The sequence below is a fragment of the Pleurodeles waltl genome, chromosome 10 (genome assembly GCF_031143425.1).
Source record: "Pleurodeles waltl isolate 20211129_DDA chromosome 10, aPleWal1.hap1.20221129, whole genome shotgun sequence".
Lineage (NCBI taxonomy): Eukaryota > Metazoa > Chordata > Amphibia > Caudata > Salamandridae > Pleurodeles > Pleurodeles waltl.
This window is the reverse complement of record NC_090449.1, coordinates 431,243,695-431,265,937: the sequence shown is the minus strand read 5'-3', so window position 1 is coordinate 431,265,937 and position 22,243 is coordinate 431,243,695. Positions and strand designations below refer to the sequence as shown.

General features: G+C 44.5%; 1 protein-coding gene across 1 annotated transcript in view; it reads left to right on the top strand.

Annotated features, from left to right (window-relative positions):
• LOC138262426 (partitioning defective 3 homolog) overlaps positions 1-22,243 on the top strand; it is a 1,341,057-nt gene that overhangs the window by 1,307,119 nt on the left and 11,695 nt on the right. The window contains exons 8-9 of the mRNA XM_069212326.1: positions 6,479-6,620; positions 20,824-20,930. Of these exons, the coding sequence (XP_069068427.1) occupies positions 6,479-6,620; positions 20,824-20,930 (249 nt within the window). The remainder of the gene's footprint in view (positions 1-6,478; positions 6,621-20,823; positions 20,931-22,243) is intronic.

Genomic DNA, 22,243 nt, shown 5'->3' with positions numbered 1-22,243 from the left:
AGATCGGCTTGGGGTGGGAAAAGAAGAGTGCAAAAACACGTAAGGGGTCAGGATACAGGTATCCTGACCCCATAGAACACAGAGGGGTCCAGGACCCCTTGTGAGCAAAAAATTGCCCAATTATTTTTTTTGTCAGATCCATGGATCCATAAATCCACTGGTGAATCCCCGGATCCAGAGAAAAATTGAAAACAAAAACCCACCCACAGCATCCAACCTGATTCTGCCCACAGCTGAAGGCCAAGGGCCGTGCATGGCGCTGGTTATATTTACATCTGTGCATGCTAACAAAAAAAACTATAGAAATTCACTGAAAAAAACAAAGGATACAGGTGCATTATAGTTAGGTTCTGAATTTCCTTGCACAAACCATAAAAATTCAGCAGTTATGGTTAACTCAAACAACTATAACTTGCACCCCAAGGTAACCTACTTGCACCTTGGCCATCCGGTTGATTGCCACTCCTTCCTTTTGACCTGCTTTGCCCTTCCCTCTCGGTCTCTTTTGGACCCTTGCCCTGGGGTCACAAGACTTTGACTGAGCGCTGCATAGGTGTTTTAAGGGAAGGGCTAACCCATTATCCATCATAAATCCATATTGACAGTAATAGCAGGCATTCAGCATCAAGTGGGGCTTGTCATGAAGGCCTGTGACAAATCAGGGCAAATGAAGGACTCAATATATGACTTGAGACAATAAAGATAAAAAGCTAGAAGCAGAAAAAGCTTGGGATCGTCTCTGCAGACCCAACTAATAAAATTATACTTGCACGAGGGGAGAGGGCGTACTTATATTCCTTTGAATGACTTCTGAGCCTGGACTGAAGTCTGTAGGAACGTAGCTTCAGAAGTGACCATTTTCTCCTAAGTTCCAAACACTTTCATAAGGATTGTAGTAAGATTCTGTTTCCACAGCCACTGAACAGTCATTCCTTACTTACTGCGTAGGGATGGACTCTATATTGAGTTTTTTTTAGTACCATTTCCACACCATACTTGAACCTCCAAAGTTTGTCTTGTTTTCATGACATACTTTTATTTTCAATTTTAGTGTTTAATTGTTGTGTATGTAACATGTTTAAATTTATATTTTATTTCTGGAAACACAAGAGGTCAAGAAGCCAAAAGTGTTATTACAATTTGCCAAGTGGTGTAAGTGATCGTCAGAGTTTTGTCAGGTTTCACTCAACTGTCTGCAAAAATGCCTGTTCTACCATCTCGACATATAAGCTTTGAGTAGTGAACTTTTGGGTGGTTGGGTTTTCTGCACTGGAATGTGAGACTGAACCTGTTGCCTTGGTCTCTACATGCAATTGTGTCAGTTTCAGTTCAGTTAGTACAGGTACGAATCTTACCCAACATAGGTATAAGCTCCACAGTAGTTGTCAAATGAGTAAAACAGACAAGTGTATGTCGTACTACTAAGAATGCTAAAGTCTCAGAAAGGCCTATCAGCTTAGAAGGGCCCCAGTGGGAAAGATTTTGCAGTGTTTGTATGGGTTTAATTTCAGAAAGTTCAAATAAAAACACTAGCCCGCTCAAATTTAAAGATTCAAAATGCCAGGCTAAGAAGCAGGTGCATGAGCAGATACGTGACTTCTGATGCCTTATACCAGGAGGCGCCCAGAGATTCACCTCAAAGAGTTGCTCATGCAAGCAAATCCCTCATGCATGTGGTTATTTAAGATCTCTGCTGATCCTGGAACAATTTCATCAGCTGTCTAAAGAAAAAGTTATTGGAAAACGTATTACATTACAAACTTATCATTTATAACCCACTCACAGTGGATGATGTGAGATATGTGAAAATGTACAACAATGGATGCAATAAAAATCTTCCCCTTCCCTTTTACCATTGATAGGTGCTATACTGGAGCACTCATGAGTCAGGCTCTTGATGATAGTGTATAGTAAAAGGATAAAGTGCCCCATGGATTTCTATAAACATACTTCAGTAGGCAAGCATCCACCAGAAATGTAGCTAGAACTCCTTGTGAACATTTGTGCACTATAGGGCAGGATGTCTTCTTACTCATTGTCCTTGACTGGGCCAGAAAGCTTGAAGCATTGTAGGTGATATAACTCTCTTCTCACTTTTGACTAAAGAATCCCTTAAGGCTACACAAAATAAATATGATACAGTTATATACCATGGTAGATGTGGTGGTGTATGTTTTCCAAAATGTTGTAGAGGATGTAGAAGAACCAAATCCTACATTTATACTGCTAGCAGAGAACCAGCAGGAATTTTTCATGAAGAAAATCACCTCTACCAAGCTCTGGACATCAAACCGACCAGGCATCTCCAGGAGTTGTGCTGCATTGCTCTGTATTGTGCTTTATTATTTATAGAGCACATTCATGCAACTAGTGTGAGCTGGGAAATGTTGGGTGTAATGTGCAAGGGCAAGAAGGGTGATCGAGATATGTTCCTGCAGACCTGCTGCTGGCCCCTTATTATTGCCAGTGAAGCAGAAGAGTATGAGGTAGATAGTCTGGTTTGTTGGAACTCATCTCCTGGGCATTAATATCCTACACTGGATGGATTATTGTGAGTGGAGCCTCTGATGTAGGTCATCTCATTTGGGAAGGAGATCATCAACTTCCAAATATTTAAAGCTCTTCAGAATTGCAGGTAAAGGAGTGTTTCTAATTCCAGTTCAGAGAATTTCAGGGTCTGAGAGCAGTCAGTTGGGAATGACCCCATTTTACCGCTCTTTGGAATTTGACTTGACTCAGAAGGTTTCCGATTCGTGTTGGAAAAGAGTTCCAGATTTTGGCCTTTTTTCCTACAACATAATGGACATTTTTCCCCCTGATGTGGAACTTCACTCTCTAAAACTGGGGATGTTAATCAGTGATACCAATCAATTTGTGGGTCCCTCTAAGCCACTAGGGATAGAATTTATATTGCAAAAAGATGGGCTGCCCCATGGGTGCCTCTATGATTGACTCAGAGTGTGTGAAAAGGTTGAATCAGATGTAGAAGCTGCCTAGTGTCAGCATTCTGAGTGTGTTGTAGTCCACATCGGACAAATACTAGGACATGAATGTACATTTCTTTTATAATCAGAAGAGTTCCAAGATGGAAATAGCTAGTGTCCTGTGGGGGAGCCCAAGATAAGAGAAAATGCATTGCAAGGACATCATGGCTAGAATGATGTTTCAGTAACTTGGTTTACTTGGGGTAGAAGAGAGATGTCAGTGTACATGATTTCCCTAAGAGTACTCACTTTGCTGGAGGAGGAGGGCGGAAGTCCAAGTTACAAAAGCCTCTAGGAAATAGGGTTGTGCAGTAACCAGTTTATTCAGGTGAGGATTGCTGCTTTCAAAGAGTCTAAGATTTGAGCTTTGGGTGGTTATTTGGCATCTATTGATTCATTGCTTAGATCTAGGAACATAGGTCACAGAAGTCTTGGTATGAATGATTTTCCGGTTTGAGCTTTACCTGGGTGTTAATGCAATGTTGTAGCAGGAAACATTTAAATATTTGGCATTGTGAAAGAGAGGAATATGGGGGGTACTGAGACGAAAGGGTGCAACTATGGCATTTTCTGGAACTTGAACAATGCCTGTGCTAGAGAGGAAACATGTACAGGAATGAAGGAAGGTTATTTGAAATGTGTGTGTGGTATTGTGACATCCAGTCCAGGGCAGGCTGTGTATTCAAGGTATCCAAGTCTTTGCATTAAGGTAGGGTTTTACACTATATACAGAACCAAAGAAAGGTTCAGAAATAGGAGAGCAGCAACCTCATTCTGTTTCACTGGTGCATTCTGGCCGGCCCAAATGCCAATTAAAGATGATTGTGTGACGTGGCAAGAAAATACAGGAAATCCTAAGTGGTGGAAAGTGTTTTCTTTTCTTAGAAGACGCCAGTGGATTCAGTGATGGCTGCTCTCTCAATGAGTCCTCAAGAAGGGTCCCTTCATCATCATTTTCATGATTTGTGGGGTCTTTAATGTCAAGGCATTATTTAGAAAATCTTGAAGTCAATAAAGAAACTGCCAGTGTTCTGAATGAATTGATAATGCCTGTGGATTAATGTGCAGAGGAGTATCTCCTTGAAGATACGTGGAGGGCAAGCATCCCTAGATAGCTGGTAGAGACGTTGATGAAGTCTATTAGTTTATTGCTTCTTAGCAGGAAGGAAAGAAAAAGAGAAATCACAAAGGTAGTTGTGGAGAAGGTCCTTGAAGTGAGTTCCAAGGCCTGTAAAATCTTCAAGCAGATTAGTTATGAGATGGGTACCCTGGTATTCTCTGTATCTTGCAGTGCCAAACAACTTGAATAGAGCTTTTTGGATAGATTACACTAGGAGAAGTTAATTATGGGTTCCTGAATGTAGCATTGATTTTGTCAAGTCCTCTTGATGGACATTATGCTTTACAATTTGGTCGTTCTTTGCTTTTTGAGGGCAGCTTTGTTGAAAACTAAACTTGACGTTGGAATTTAATCATGTGGTTCTTCTTGTTCATAAATGCAAAAAAATGTTCGTTGATGAACAGGGACAATTTGTGATTTTGTTTATAGTGTATAATGGATTAAATACCTAATACAAAATATATGCCTGCAAGATGCTCGTTCGTTCACCAGTTCCTCAAATGATAACTAGGAGATGTAGTTCCGGTCCTTACCATCTGTACTCATTCAAATACCTTGCAATCATGTTCCTTCTACATCACTTTTAGACAATTACATTTGACTGACAAATTCGATGCACATTCCATCCATAGGGTGGGGGATGGAATGTGCACCATTGGTCCTACCTATTTTTTTACCCCATCCGTCATCGATCTGTCTTAGAGGTAAAGGAAGGTTGTCTTCGTGGATACAGGTTGTTTAAAAAATGCTCTTTATCATGCTGTGGAGTTTGTGTGAATTCAGTCATGCCTCAGACAGGGTCGCCTTCTCTATTAGGGGGGAGGAGAGTTGCCCTTCCCACCAGCAACCGCAGCTGCAAAACCTTTAAAAGAAAAGGATAATACATTTTGTTTATCATCCTTTTTTTTTAAAGGGGAGGAGCCACGGGGGTAGAGCAGCGATGGGGCTCAGCACTCCCCCTCAGAGCAAATGTGTGTTTGGTAGGCTGTCTCGGGCCGCCAAACACACATAAGCAGTAGGCTCTCTGAAGCCCAGCAACACAGTTGCTGGGCTTGAGAGAGCCTGCACAGGCTCCCAGACTGCCTCGGAGCACCCTGCTTTAAGCAGCATCAGAATTGGCCACAAGGTAGGCTGGGAGCCTGTGCCTGCAGCGGTGACTAGGGACAGAGGAGCGGCGCACGGTGGAGGAGGTGTTTTTCTTTTTCCTTTTTTTTTTAAATTTCATTTTTTTATACCCTCTCCCTGTGTGCGCAGTGCCCTGTCCCTTCTCACTCTCGCGAGCCACGACTGAACTCAGACGCAAAAGAAACTCAGGGAGTGAGTTAGTTTGAAGACATGTAAAAGATTTATGTTGCAATGAAAAATATAACTTGTTTTTGATGAATGTAATTATTGTCACTGGAACAACATCACAAGAGAGGAGAATATATACTATGCTTCTGTAAAATGGCAATATCTATAATTTTTTAGAACCGATGGCAAGAGTATCTCAGGTTCCCAAGGTTCACATTCTGCATTTGACATTTTCAATAATTTTCTCAATCTTTGTTTTTTTAAAGAAATGGCGCAGCGCAGTGCCGCAAGCAATTTTGCTGTGTTGAGCTGCTTAATTTCCTAAACTCAGGGATGCGCCATGTTTACTAGAATACGGCGCACCACTGTGTTTACCCTAGTGCTGGCACTAAATGAGCTGTCTAGCGCCAACACAGGCACCCTAGCACCATAGGGCAAGGGTGCTTGCATTGCAATGAATGATTGTTTATGTGCAGGAAGGTGTCCCTTCCTGCACATGAACAATTATTAATGGTGATTTGTTACTTCTATTTGTGGTGCAGAATGCAGCACACATAGAAAAAGCAAAAACATGGGAGAAATAAAAAGTATTTCTCCTCGTGGTGCCACTCTAACACCACACCTGGGGTGGCATTAGTTTTTGGTGCTGCCTCAGGTTTACAATTTCTTGCAAATCTGGGGCAGTGTCAAAAGTAATGGGTGTTGCGCGGAAATGCCCACAGCAACATCTATTGCACACCCCTTTGCCGCAGAAAACTGTTGGGGGTTCCCATATTTACGAGGGGATGTTAAGCCATGCAAAGTGGCTTAATGCCACCTTGTAAACATGGAAAAGGGCACAGTGCCACCGAAGCGTAAAAAAAAGTGACACTCCAGTGGTGCTAGGGGCTTGTGAATATGCCCTAAAGTTTCCGGAAGTAATTGTGTTTTTTCGATGGATATGAATCCTTGAACTGGGAACCTTGAGTCGCTGCTGTACAGATTGCTTTGCTTGCAATGCCACTCTTCTCTTGTGTGTTACTCCTACCTGAATGGTGTGAATCCTCTGTATGATGCTGACATGCAGTCCTCTTGTTTGCAGTTTCTCTAATGACTCCGGGATCCAGAGTATCTCCGTTCCTAAATCAGGGAGCCTTGGATTGATGGTCTGCAGAGGCTCGAACACTCTGGAGGAACCCATGGTGTACGTACAGGAGATCATGCCTGATAGCGACTGTCACAGGGTGAGTTTTGGAAACAGATAAAGCATAAGCTGAGCTAGTCAACTCAGGACGTCTTATTAGTGAGTGACTGCCACAAAGTAATTCTAGTGATAATGGCTAAACTCGTTTTTGCGCTCAGGAGATCACTTTGGAGAGTAAGTGTGAAGAGGTGAACCTTAGGACTGACGAGGACCAGGCTGTGCGTTGAGAACATCCTGTGCTCTCAAGATTCCCAACTCCATGCTTGATTCGCACGACCAGTCCATTCTTTTTTTATCTTTACATTCTAATATCTGTAGTTCTTCTATTCCCATTTTAAAATCCTGACTTCAGATCTCGAAATGCAAATAAAAATATTGGATTGCATGTGCTGCTCACGCATGGACCTGGAAAACTTCAGAGCTCTGGGCATCACGTCAGAGTGATTGTTACACGATGAGCCTTAAAAAAATCTTGAAGAGATGATGGACATCTCACCTTACAAAGTAGGTGTTACTTCACAGAGGACCTGAGCTAGCCTCAGCCTACTAGTTGACTATACTCATGTTTATGGCTATTTCATAGAGCAGCAGATATATTTGATAGCATTTGCATCTATTAAGGGCATCTCAGGAAGAAGCATTAAAAAAACAATTATTTTACCATAAATACCGTGCAACCAAATCATCCCCATTTATTTCTATAAAAAAAAGGAAAGCCCCACAGAAAGATACTCATATTGGAGATGTTTGCTGTGTGCAAAGGTGGTAAACCTTACAAATGTCTTAAGAAAAAAAACATGATTTTGCTACATAGGTGTTCTTTTTTTCCACATATAGAAAACTGTTCAGTGTCATCTACACTTACTACAAGAGGAATAATGAAATTATTTTTCATCAGAAGAGGTTCCTCTCTAACACCTAACACTCTTTACAGGGGGGTGAATGTTATTCCAAACCACGCAGTCAGTCCTTCTGATACAGATCACCTCTTGCAAACATCAGTTTTGCAAAAGGATATTAGGAACTTGATTACGGGTCCTGCGTAATTGCATTGTCACGTACTGCATCGTACAAATAACCATATCTGAAATCATTATTAATTGGATGTGATAAATAACAGCAATTACCAGTTTTGCTCTGAAAATTATGCATAACAAGGATTTTGAGGCTTGACTTACTGTGTTTGCCATGGGACTCATAATCCTGATATGTGTTTAAGAGGAGTTACCACAAATATTGGAATGTTGGGAAGGGCACTGGGAGCTGAGGCCTACAGGTCACTGATGATCCACAATCTTTCATTATGAATGGCATGCCCTGGAGAAAGCGTGCATTGTTCTTAAGTTCACCACAGCCTCCTTTCAGAAATTTGCCAAATAGATGAGTCTTTGAAGTAGCATGCCTGCCTTAAACTTCGATTCTTGTATTTTTGTAGGGAATCATGTCAATGTTGTACACAAAAAGAAAACTTTTTCTGATCGGTTTTCCTTTAAAACAAACACAACTCACAGTTAGAACCATGGGATCTATCCATGGGGTCTTGGAAGGAGCAGACATACCTGCTGGTTCTGCAGCTGCATGTATCGGTCAGTCAGAATGCAGCTTCAGTAGGCACATGAATGCTGCACTGATTCCTAGCACTGAGACCAAATGCAGGTCCCAGGCCCAGCTCTCCCTTGCTGCTGCATTGCTATCTCCTACTTTCTGCCTCGTTATGCTGCTTTCTCCTTCCTTTCCCCTCTTTTTCTGAGTGCTTTCTTCTCTTTGCCTCATTTTCACTGCTTTCTCCTGCTCCCTCCCCTGTTTTGCTGAGTGCTTTCTCCTGTTTTTGCATGTTTTTTATTGCTTTCTCCTTCCTTTCCCCCCATTTTTCTGAGTGATTTCTCCTCTTTACCTCGTTCTTACTGCTTTTTCCTCCACCCCCATTTTTTGGAGTGCGTTCTTTTTGCCATGTTTTTTACCACTTTCTCCTCCTCTCCCTCTCTGCTTTCTCCTCCTTTTTGCCTATTTTTTCACTATTTATCATTTTTTCCCCATTGCCGCTCCCACTTGCCACCTGTTTTCCCGCATCCCATCTAGGCTCGCCCACCTCCTTTCAGCACCCCTCCCTCCTCCTTGGACCTACCTAATGGAGGCTGAAGCGCGGTCGCAACCAGCGACCTCACAAAGATACACTGCTGATAACCTCTGAGCCCTGGACGCACCAACAACTGCTGCTGCCGCATATCTCAGCATACCACCAGAGGACCGTTCTCCTGCCGGCAATGCTGCATCACCTTCAGCACTGAAACATCCAATGACATCAGCGACACCGCAAATACAGCTGCACCTGCCACATTGAGTGAGACCATCGCAACACAACTTTAATGCATCCTACTCAATGCACTTTCACGCGATAAACAAGTCATCAAGGTCTGGGACACGATCTCCACCCTCACCCCTGATGTCATCTTGCTCACAGAAACCTGGCTAAACCCCACCTCTGCACCAGACATTGCCACCGCCATTCCTGAACGTTACAAGATAACACACCAGGACCGAACCAACAAGCACAGAGGTGAGATCACCATCTAGAGGGACACCATCTGCTGCACGACATTCCCTCACGACCAGACACCGATAATGGAACATTTTAACTTCCGACTCCACACAGACTTAAAAAGCACCAACAGAGGCATCCTTGCCTACAGACCACCAGGACCTTGACCCAGCTTCTCCAACACCATCTCAGAACTCATCGCCCCACACGCAATTGACTCTGAGCACCACATATGACTAGGGGACCACAACTTCCACCTCAATGACCGCAGCATCGCCAACGCCACCGACCTCCTGGAAAGCAAGAGCAACATCGACCTCAGGCAGCTTATCACCAACCCTATCCACATCTCAAGACCCATGCTCAACCCCGTCTTCTCCTCCAGCAACAGTCAGGTACATCCACCACTTACATGGTCTGAGCACCACGGCGTACACTTCACCAACTCAGTACTCACCCACCACGGCACCATGCCCCACAGATTCATGCAAAGAGACTGAAAAAAGGTATCAGAAGAGCAGTGGAATGACGCTCTGCTCCCATCTCCCAGACTCTACACATGACCCTGAACAAGCAGCAAAGATCTTCTCCCAGTGGATCAAAGAATGCACTGACGCCATCACCAAGACAGCCAAGAACAAAGCAAAAGATCAAGGTGGTTCACCGAGGAACTGAACTCCACCACATGCAACTGCCGACAACTTGAAAGGAAGCGGCGAGTAGCAAGAAAAAGAAGAGCGCAGCACCATCAGGACCGCTTTCAGCAGTACCACCGCCTCCTTAAAGAAACCAAGAAGTATGGATTAGAAGACCACAAAGCCAGCGCAAATCACAGCAGAGAACTATTCACCATCATGAAGGAGTTCACCAATCCCGCAGCCATCAAAAACAACATCATTCCCTACCAGGAACTGTGCAACAACCTTGCAGACTTCTTCCACAACAAGATCTCAGCCATCTATGAAGACTGCCAACGCCAACCCTCTGCTGCAGACAGCATCAACCAGCTCACACCCACAAACACAACCCCTGAACACCTTCTCACCCACTGGGAACTCCTCACCATGCAAGACACTATCTCTATCATGAACTCCGTGCACTCGGGATCACCCATGGACCCCTACCTCCAGCACGACTTCAACCTCAGAAGCAAGACAATCGGCGACGAGCTCAGAAAGGTCCTGAATACCTCCATAACCACTGCATCCTTCCCTGAGGAATGGAAACACGCTGAAGTGAGGCCCCTCCTGAAACAACCATCCACCAACCCAGCCGAACTGAAGAACTAGTAGCCCATTTCAGCTTCCCAACCCAGCAAAATTCCTCAAGAAAGCAATCAACCAGCAACTCATCCAACACCTAGAAAACTACAACCTACTGGACCCCTCCCAATTTAGAGTTCAAGCTAACCACAGCACTAAGACAGCCGTGATTGCAGCCACAGATTATATCAGAGCTCTCCTGGATGGCAGGGAAACAGCAGCACTCATCTTCCTGGACTTGTCCATCGCATTTGGCACCATCACCCATACCATCAATCAATCAATCAATCAGTAATTTGTTAAGCGCACTACTCTCCCGGAAGGGTCTGAAGGCGCTGGGTGGGGGGGTGCTACTGATCAAAGAGCCAGGTTCTGAGGTGCTTCCTGAAGGTCGGGAGGTCCTGGGTTCAGGCGTAGGTTGACAGGGAGGGAGTTCCAGGTATTGGCGGCAAGGTGGGAGAATTATTTGCCGCCGGTTGTGGTCCGGTCGATGCAGGGGACGGTTGCGAGAGCGAGGTTGGCGGAGCGGAGCTGGCGTGTTGGGATGTGGAAGTTGAGACACTCATTGAGGTAGGCAGGTCCGGCATCGTGGAAAGCTTTGTGAGCGTGGATCAGGAGTTTGAAGACTATCCTTTTGTTGACGGGTAGCCAGTGGAGGTCTCTGAGGTGAGCTGAGATGTATTTGTGGCGAGGGATGCTGAGGATGAGTCGTGCTGAGGCGTTCTGGATGCGCTGGAATTTCCGCTGGAGCTTGGCCGTTGTTCCCGCGTAGAGGGCGTTGCCGTAGTCCAGCCTGTTGCTGACGAGGGCGTGGGTGACCGTTCGTCTGGTTTCGGCGCGGATCCATCTGAAGGTCTTGCGAAGCATGCATAGGGTGTTAAAACATGAGGGTGAGATGGCTTTGGCTTGCTGGGGCATGGAGAGCAGTGAGTCCAGTATGAAGCCACGGTTGCGTGCGTGGGTGGTGGGCATTGGGGCAGAACCCAGAGAGGCAGCCACCAGGAGTTGTCCCATGCTGATCTGTTGGAGCCGAAAATGATGATCTCACTCTTCTCCGAGTTCAGTTTGAGGCGGCCTGCTTCCATCCAGTTGGCAATGGCGTGAAGTCCGGTGTGGAGGTTGGTCTTAGCGGTTGCTGGGTCCTTTGTGAGGATGAGCTGAGTGTCGTCTACGTAGGAGACGATGTTGAGGCAGTGGAATAGGACAATGTTGGCGAGCTGTGCCATGTGGACATTGAAGAGGGTAGGGCTGAGTGAGGATCCCTGGGGGAATCCGCAGATGGTCTTGGTGGCTTTAGACAGGAACGGGGGGAGGCGGACTCTTTGGGTTCTTCCAGAGAGGAAGGATGTGAGCCAATCCAGGGCTCTGTGTTGGATACCGGCCTTGTGGAGGCGTGTGCGAAGGGTGTGGTGAAGGCTGCGGAAAGGTCAAGGAGGATGAGGGCAATGGTTTCACCTTTGTCGAGCATGCTCCTGATGTCGTCGGTGCAAGCGATAAGGGCAGTCTTGGTGCTGTGGTTCTTGCGGAAGCCAGACTGGAAGATGTCAAGAAGGCTGTTGTCCTCCAAGAAGCGAGATACTTGGATGTTGATTATCTTCTCGATGACCTTCGCAGGGAAGAGGTGTAGGAAGATGGGCCGGTAGTTTTTGAGGTCTTCGGAGTCGGCTTTGGGCTTTTTGAGCAGGGCGTTGACTTCAGTGTGTTTCCAGCTCTCCGGGAAAATGGCGGTCTCGAAGGAGCTGTTGATGATGGTCCGGAGCTGGGGAGCGATGATTTGGCTGGCTTTATTGAAGACATGGGGAGGGCAGGGGTAGGTGGGTGATCCGGAGTGGATGGTTCTCATGGTCTTGGTGGTTTCCTCGTCGATGGTGGGGGTCCAGGCATTCAGGATGTGGTGTGGATGGGTGCGTTGGCATCGCCCTTGGCAGTGGTGGTGGTGGGGGATGGCAGTGCGAAGCTGCCATGGATGTCTGTGATCTTGCGGTGAAAAAAGGTGGCGAGGGAGTTGCAGAGGTCTTGCGATTGGGGGGGTAGTCAGAGCAGGACTTGGGGTTGGTGATGATGATGAAGAGCTCCTTGCTGTTGTGTGCGTTATTGTCAATTTGTTCTTTGTAGAAGGATTCTGATTGACAGACTCCACCATATCAGGATTCAAGGAAACACCCTCAAATGGATCGCCTCGTACCTCATGGGCAGAACCCAAAGGATCCATCTCCCACCGTTCACCTCAGAACCCAATAAAATAATCGGTGGAGTCCCAAGGTTGGTCCCTCAGCCTGACCTTCTTCATTATCTACATGAGCCCTATGGCCATCACCGTCAGATCACACAGACTTAACAATCTCCTACTCCAATGGCACATGGCTCATCCTCTCACTGTCCTAAGATACCTCCACCACAAAAGGTAACTTCCACAGATGCATGATGAACAAGGCGGACTGGATGATGGACATCTCTCTCAAACTCAACAAAGAAAAAAACGGAATGCCTCATCTTTGGGAACAACACCTCAACATTAACCAACACATTGTGGCCCACAGGGCTTGGCACACCCCCTGCCCCAACAGACCACTCCCACAACCTCTGCATCATCCTGGACAGCAAGCTAGCCACGAAGAAACAAGTCGACGCAGTCTCATCCGCTTGCTTCCAAGCCCACAGATCTGTTGAGCTAACAGTGGAGGATGCTCCTTCACAAACGGCAGCGAAGGCTTGGAACAAACGTGATTCAGAAGAGAATAATCATGCCTCCACGCAGCACACACAGCTCCAGTGCTTCAAGACCCCCACGGGGGATTTGCCTTGCTCTATGAATTTATGATTGATTGAAACATGACACTGATTCAGAATCTGGTAGAAGCACAAACACTGATCCAGCTTTGACACCTAGTGGCCATCCTGGCATTTTTTCCTATGATGTGCAGTTTTGTACTGATTATATTGAATGGTACAAAACAAGAACCAAGTGCATTAGCTGTCTGTGGGAATGGAAGGGGTGACGTTCTACAGTGAGCCCGCAGGATGCTGCAATGACATCTAGTGGTTCTGGAACGGATGGTCTAGTTATAACTTGTATTATCAATTTCATAGTATTGTCCAAGAATGTTATCTTAATTGTGTCTTGTGGCCCTGTATTGATTTTGTCTGTTAAGATTTTTAACATTCGACAATACAAGAATATGAACTTGGTGGTGTGGAATGTGCCACTGCCTGAGATCTGGGTGAAAGGACTATCAATCAAACCAAACACACCAACACAAGCTCAGATTGTTCACTCAGGCACCCAGGGTTCAAGAAAACGGTAATCTGTGGAAGATCTGTAACACAAATAGACCCCAAAGCACCTAATGCACAGACTAATTGTATTTCAGTTAGGGTGTGAGAGATCTGTTTTTGAAAGCACATTAAGAGTCTGTAAGCACTGCCAATGCATGGGTAGTCCCAGGGTCAGCAGTGCACAATTTGGGGGGTGGTGGTATCTGGGTTGTGAAGTGTTTTCTCTGGGTCGAGTTTCTGTATAAAGAGGTACTTGGAGGTAGCTTTGATGTGGTGCTTCTGTGTGCTAGAAGGGCAGGTGACTGAATGAATGCAGTTTCTAGGTTCTGTCGTCCTTTTCAGGTTTTGCCTGCACAGCACTTGTGCTGTGTATTTAATATAAATCTTAAAATGGTCTTGCACCTGCGCTTGCTTTTCATTGATCCCTTTGTTTGCCACTTGCTTTTCCTCTGTTTCTATTGGCTGTCGCATACTATTTCTGTTGTTTCCCTTATCAGTGTCCCATGGCCCAAGTACCGTTTTATTCCGCTTTTCTGACCTCCTTTGTTATCTGCAAGCATGCATTTGTTTTCCAACGCCCCTTACTGTTTGTTCTTTTATTTTAGAAATTTAACTCACCCGAAGTATTGTAGTGCTTTACATGAGCACCACTTTAAGAGGAGCTGTTGAGCCTCACACTGAGACTCGAACCATGTTCCCAGCTTCAAGGTCAGAGCTCTAGCCCTTGCGATACACTCTCTGGGGAATTTACAAGAACAGCTTATTACATGGCTGGCGCTCCCTTGGAAAAGATAATTAAAAAGCTTTCCCATTAAGCACTCCAAAGCATCGCCAGCCATTTTTTTCCCTATCACTAGTTTTTACACTTGTTCCATGAGCTGCCAAGGATGCCTTACTTGTTATTCCTGCCTGGAAAATGCACAGAGCAGGTTTTGTAAGTAAGAGCAGAGCTTGTCAGCGCCTGTAGTTTCCATGTACACCTACTCCTTTTAGAGATAATGGAATTTTAAGTTATGCCTTTATATTCAAGGACATTAAAAAACAAAGATTTGTTTCAGGAACAGAAAGCAATGTGCGTTTGTCTCTCGCTCAGCCTATTGGCCACTCTCTCTTTCTCTCGTCCTTCCCCCATCTTCATTGGTCTCTTGCCCTCTGTCTCTACCTTTCGCTGTCCCTCACCGTCCCCTACTTTCCGAACCTGTTTGGCTGTCTCGCACACAGATTCCCTTTATTCTTTGGGGAAATCATGGATGTTCTGAAGCAGATTTAAACTTAGGTGTGGAAAATGCATACATTTATTGAACAGCTATCAAGGTTAGAGTGAGTGAGTATTTGCCATTAAGACTCCTATCCTGGAATATTAATGGATTAAGCAATCATAGGAAGAAGTCCGCTATCGAAAAGAGGGTAATTGATCTTAATCCCTCAGTTATATTTCTTCAAGAAACCCATATTCCATTTCATAAAGTTTCAGGTTTTCAAATGTTTAAAAGAATGGCTGATTTTAAAGTTCTTGAGGCAGCCTCAGCGGCTCATAGAGGGGTGGCAGTTTTTTTAGCTAAAAGCCTGAATGCACAACCGCTGGATTTTTTCTCCGACCCTGAAGGGCGTTGGTGCTGGGTTCAGTGTACTATTGCAATGGAGAGACTCATTTTTGTTAGCTTTTATGCCACTCTGACGGATGATCCGGCCCCGTATATAGACTTGTTTCACTCCCTTCTCCAGTTGACAGGGAAAATTATTATTGGGGGGGATTTCAACTTTCTTGAGGACCCAGCTCTAGACTCTACCGTAAAAGGTAAGAGACAGTATAAACCTAAAGTAGCCAAGATGTTTAGAGATTATGTTAAGGTGCTGGCATTATGTGATCCTTGGAGGATAAACACCCCCGACGTAAAGGAATATACCTGTATCTCTTCTCGATTTAAAAGCTCCTCGCGTATAGATTTCTTTTTGATCTCTGAAACTCTGTGTTGTCGATCTCAATACGTCCTGCATTCTGGTCTTTCAGATCATGCCCTTCTGCTGCTGGAAATTTCATTCCACTCTACAATTAAACCACCGCAGATTAAAAGGTGGATTTTCAATCTCCGCCTTTTGACAGAAGAAGGGTGGATACAAACTTCACAAGCTGAAATAAGGGAATTTTTTCAACGCAACCAGTGGTCGTCAACCCCAGCAATAGTCTGGGATGCATTTAAGGCTTACTTCAGGGGCTGGGTGATCGTTAAAGAGGTAGCTGATAGACGGGCTCTGAAACAACAACCTGTGGCACTGGAAGATGTAGTTCACAGGTGTTTAATCTCTCATTTGAAGGCCCCTTTGGATATTAATAGAAAGGCGTTCGAAGCTGCCAAGAAAGCGCTACGGGGATTTTAAAAAAAAAAGTTGATATAGAATATGGATCTTATAAACAGAAAAGTTATGAAGAAAGCAATTTTACTGGAAAATTATTGGCATGGCAAGCTAGAGATCGTATCGCTGGCAATGTTATACACGCCTTAAGATGCCTGATTACTGGACCAGGTGCACTGAGCCTCGGGACCTTGATCAAATCATGCTGGAGCACTATAAACAAATCTATAGTGACGTTTCAGTTATAGATTCCAGCACCACCGAGATATTCCTGTCGGGCCTTAATATTCCCTCTCTTTCAGAGGAGGACCGTAGGGGATTGTCTCAACCATTTACAAAGCCGGAACTTCTAGACGTAGTCAAGGATCTCCCCACAGGGAAAACCTGTGGCCCGGATGGCTTTCCGGCTGAGTTCTATAAGACTTTCATAAATTTATTTGCTGAGGAGCTCCTAGCCCTCCTAAATGGTATATTACAAGGCGAGGAAATCCCCAGAACTTGGCACACAGGGAATGTGGTTAGCTTCCCTAAGAAAAATAAAGATAGGGAGGATCCAAATGCTTACCGTCCAATTTCATTGTTAAACACAGACTATAAAATTATGACAAAACTATTGGCTAATAGGCTTAATGGGGTAATTAATAAACTGGTGCATCCCGATCAAAATGGTTTTGTGGCTGGTCGACAACTGGCTACAAACACACACTATTTAGCAGAGGCTCTTGATTATTTCACGACTAATAAAATCCCTGCCATTATTCTTCTGCTGGACGCAGAGAAAGCCTTTGATTTGGTAGTCTGGGACACGCTTTATTTAATTTTATCCAGCTACAAGGTACCCACTCAAGTGATCTCTTTAATTCAAAGGCTATACTCAAATGCTGAGGCTAATATTATTATAAACTCAAGGTCTGTGGGACTGCTTCAAATACAACGCAGGGTGCCCACTATCCCCTATTTTATTTGCCCTTTTTATTGAACCACTTGCCATCAAAATTAGACAGAATACTCAGGTTCAGGCACCGCTAAAATCAATGGGAAAAATTCAACTTTATGCAGATGTTATTATTTTGTTTTTGGACACAAAATACTCCTCTCAGGAAGCGACCTTTAATATATTTAATGAATGTCAGCAAATCGGTGGCTATAAGATTAATAGGACCAAGACCGACATCATTCTTTGTGGCACTACTCCTAATTGTCTTCTTCCTGAATTAAGAGGATGTGTAAACCTCAACCCAAAGAGATACTTGGGGGTTTTCTATTCGGCCAATATAAGTGATCTTTATGAACTGAATTTCGCTCCTTTACTTCAGAAAACTCAGACTTTGCTCACTCGTTGGATGCCTCTTCCTCTCTCGATATTAGGCCGCATCACATTAATTAAAATGTCAATTTTACCACTTTTTAATTTCTTGTTTGCAGCCATTCCTTGTGTTTTAACGCAACCCTTTAAAAAAAAACTGGAATCCCTATTTCGCTCCTTTATTTGGCAGAACCAAAAAGCTCGAGCCGCTTTGAGCATACTGTATGCCGATAAGGAGAAGGGGGGACTGGCCTTACCCAATTTCAAAGATTATTATTATGCTTTCTTTGCACACTATTATGCTAGCTTTAAGTTAGAATACTCCGTGGGCTCCAAGTTTTTTATTGATTTTCGGGTACTAATATGCCAAGAGCATAATATTCGGAACCCAGCCCTTTTGACCAAATCGCCTAAAAAAGTTTATTATAAAATTCTTAAATGGTTTCTTAAGAGAAGAGTGGATTTCGCTAGAAAATATTCAATTCCCTCTGTACATTTTCACACCCCACTCTCACAGATTTCTTTAGGTTCAGAGACACAGCTTAACGAAATCACGGTGAAAAGGTGGGAGCGCGCTGGATATAGTAAAATTGGAGATTTCTGGGTTGAGGGTAACTGGGAAGCCCCATGGAAAATCATGATTACAGTTAATAATGATCTTTTGCTGGTCAGATCCTACAATATATTGCTGAGAGTTTTTAAAGACTTAGATACTAATTCTATCAATAATACCCAATCACTGGTATCAGAATTAGTTACTCCTTTGCGGGTAGGGAATGCAGGGGCATGGAGAAGGCTCTTGGCAGAAAGGTTTAAAGTGGATTTGGGGATAAGAGCTCAGAAGAAATGGGTTAGTCAGGAGGGCATGATGCTCTCAAGTGAATACTGGGAGACTATTAACCGCCTAAATGTCTCTGCGCTACAAGGGGCTAATTGGCACAGAATGATATTTTTTAGCAAATGGCTGCTGTATCGAACCCCGCAAGCCCTATCCCGTATGGGGATCGGCCACCCAAATATGTGTTTTCGGTGCAAGGAAATAGGGGCAGCTGGCTGGATACATACGATAGCGACATGTAAATGTATACAGAGATACTCGGAAGAGGTCTTTGCAACGTTAACATCCATTGTGTTGGTACCCATATCTCCGAGTATTCGCCTGCTGAGTCTGGGCTATGATCCCGAGGCAAGGCTCTCCCCTCGGCTGGAGAAGCTCGTATTTATAGCCACGGCGGTGGCTAGGTCACTGTTGCTGAGAAACTGGCGGTCTGAATTATCTCCTACTAGTCAAGGATGGTACAATAAAATGATTCAAGTTAGACTTCAGGAGATGAGATATGCTAGGAGAATAGGCAATGTCAAAAAGTTCTCTCTAATCTGGGGAAATTATTTCTTGGCTAAGCCTGATTGATTCTTTTTTTTATATTTTCTTTTCGTTTTATTCTCTGAAAGTGACAATGTATCCTATTGTGTACTGATGTAAAAAATAATAAAAATAATAATTAAAAAAAAAGGTTAGAGTGAGTAAACCGTTAAGGTAGCTCAGTGAGTTCCGCACTCATGGCTGAGCTTTGGGTTCAGTCTGCAGGCCACAAGTCTGAATCCCTCTTAACTCAGCTTTTCATACTTCCGAGGTCATGTCAGTGGATGTTTGAATAGAGTGTTTGCAATATTTATTGCCTTCAGGAAAACAAAATCGTACAGTGGTGACCAAGCTAGCACACCCCTAGGAGGCCCAAAGCGCCGGTGTCCTACTGAAAAGTGGTTTACAGTGCTCTACAAAACCCTCAAACAGAAAACAAATTGTTGCCCCGAGTGCACATGATCTAGTTCAGGCAACACGCATCTAATACAGACACTAAGGCCCATATTTACACTTTTTTAGTGCCGCATTTGCGCCGCTTTTTGACGCAAAATACAATTGTGGGTCATATTTATACTTTGCTTGCGTACATTCGGCGCAAATCTTGACCCATAATTAAACTATGACGCCCGACCCCGCGGATGTCAAAAAACCTCTGTGTGTGTCATTTTTTGGATGCGGGAAACGGCCTTGTGTTAATGACATGCAAGATAGGCGTTCCCGCCCAAAAAATGACTTTAAGTCCCGTGCGCCTTATTTTTACTCCAGCGTCATTTTGACGCACAGGAGGGAGCGGGCCTTAAAAAATGGCGCACAGCCTGATGTGCAACATTTTTTAACGCCTGGGTGAGGGCAGGCGTTAAGGGACCTGTGGGCTCACTTCCATGGTCTCGGTCCAGAGGTGACATGCCCTGCCCTCAGGGACACCCCCTGCCACCCTCGCCCACCCCAGGAGGACACCCATGGATGGGGGGACCCATCCCAGGTAAGTACAGGTAAGTTGAGGTAAGTATTATTATTTTTTTTTTTAAAGTGGCATAGGGGGCCTAATTTGGGTCCCCCTACATGCCACTGTGCCCAATGGCCATGCCCAGGGGACAGAAGTCCCCTGGCCATGGCCATTGGGCAAGGGGGCATGACTCCTGTCTTTGCTTGGACAGGAGTTATTTCAGTGGGGGTTGTGCATCAAACAATGTCGCAAGTCCAGTTTGAGCCATGATTTTTTACTCAAACCTGACCTGCACCATTTTTTGACGCACAGCCCCCATTTTCCTGCAGCGCCGGATAATGTCAATCCTTAAATGAGGCGCCTATATGGCACGTACGAATGGCGTTACGCGGCGGTAAATTTTTTCACGCAAACCAGCGCCGGTGCTGGTTTGCATCAAAAAGTATAAAAATGGGCCTGTATTTTGTAAGTTTGCGCTACTTTTGCGTAAAAAAATGACGCAAATGCAGCGCGAAAAAAGTATAAATATGGGCCTAAATTTTGTCAGCTAAAATAATTGAGGCGCATGGAGAATTTGACCCAGGAACATATAATTTCATAAAGTACTGAGCCGGAATTATAACAGTTTCATGTAGGGTCAGCAGTTGAGAGTTTAACTGCAAGTACCACATCTGTTCATTTCAAACCTTATCGTTCCTGGCCTGGCATATGACAGCTTGCGACAGAGCAGAGCATACGAGTCAAAGATCATAATTTTTGCTTTGAGAGATTTAATTTACATCAGCACTGAGCAAGAGCCACGGTCCGTAGTGAATAACAAGCAGCACATGAGGTAAGCCTGCTGCCCACCATTGCCTAGTGCTGCATTGCGATGCTGCCTAGTGGCGCTGGAATGAAAACGCTGAATTATTTTGCAGAACGGGGCACAGCCTTTTGCTTCGTTTTAGGAACACTGGCCATTATTTCTGAAAGCTTTCATTTAATTATGGTTTCTACCTATTTATTTTAACTCTGGAAATGGTTACATAAATCCCAAATCAATTACAAAATGTAAATGTAAATTACTTTGAAACAACCTTGGGGCTAATAAGCAAAAAACCTAATCTGTGACATCTTATATTATTAGTTATTATTATCAATTACATAGGCGAAACCTATTGCATTTACCAATATTTGTTTCTAATATACTCTAGGATGGACAACTGCACCCTGAGGACCAGCTTATTGCCATCAACCGGGACTCTCGGGTGGGCAGCACCAATGAGGAGGCCAAAGGAGTCCTGACAAAGAACCAGTTCCGGTAAGGAAGTGTAACCATGAAGGGACTTTGAGTAGGGCAGTGGAGAAGGGTGTAGTTGCACAAAATGGATGCTCATCGCCATGACAACCTTAGCCATTCTGAACACGTCCTTGTGGACTGTAGATAGTGATGTCACGACTCATATGCTGCGTTGGTAATGGCATGCGCTTTACAATGTTACATATTTTGTTATCCCTGCACAGGCATGCGATGCCCATTGGGCTATAAGGGTTTAAACCCTCACTCGTCTAGTGCCGGAGTCCGGACTGCAGCGTTGTTGGTGCTTGTCTCAGAGAGTGCCTGGGCAGAAGGAGCACTGTTTGGGAAGTGGGTGTCCAAGAAAAAGACACATTCATCTTCTCCTGCTGCTGGAAAGTGTTTTCAAAGAAGGGGTGGAGGTCACTGGTGATTCTAAACATGCTAATTCACAGACCCCCACGGTGGGCCATGTGGTTTACCATTCCTTGTTGTTTTAAAGTTGGGAAAAAGATTGCCCACTAACTGCGGTGGCTAATCTGCAATTGAATGGCGATATCTGCGGTCTTCCCAGGCCAACTGTTAGCCTTAGTCCATCCAAAGCAAAAAAGGCACAAATCACAAATTATATTGTAAGGAATTGCATTTATATAGTACTTGCTACCTATGATAAGGGGTAGCAAGCGCTGTTTGAATGAAAAAAATGGGAGAAATGTCTTTTCATTTAAAAAAAGAATTGTGTTGGTGTTGCAGTGATTTAGTGTCCATCAGGTAGTCCAGACATTTTTACCAACAGCATTTTGCAAATTCCAATACTGGCTAAAAACTAAGGGGCAGATTTACTATTAATTCATGAAAAGCAGCAAGCCACCTTGCTGTGCTAAACTGCGTGAAAGAGATGGAGCAGAAATGCTCCACATTTACAAAGATATGGTGCATTACAGCTGTCTCCTAGTGATGGAACACTTGTGACTGGCTAGCACCAATGCAGGTATACATATGCCATGGTGCTGGCTGCCTGTGTTAATTCCTGATCTTTCCCAGAAGGAAGGCAAGCCGTGCTTATCAGGCCGTATTTGCATTAGGGTGGTGACGACAAAAATGTCATGTCACATAGTTACATTAATAGTCATGCATTTTACTCTAATAGTCTGCATACGGGCAGTAGAGGAGAGCCGCTCATCACTGAGCTCCTCTACCTCATGATTGCTATGTAGCTCAATTTGGGTAAGGGAGGACATGTGCACCACAGTAGGGACACACGTGGGGCATAATATTCCACTGTGCCTTGTCTTGGTCTGCTGGATGCTGACCTCACAGTCCACCTCACAAAACAC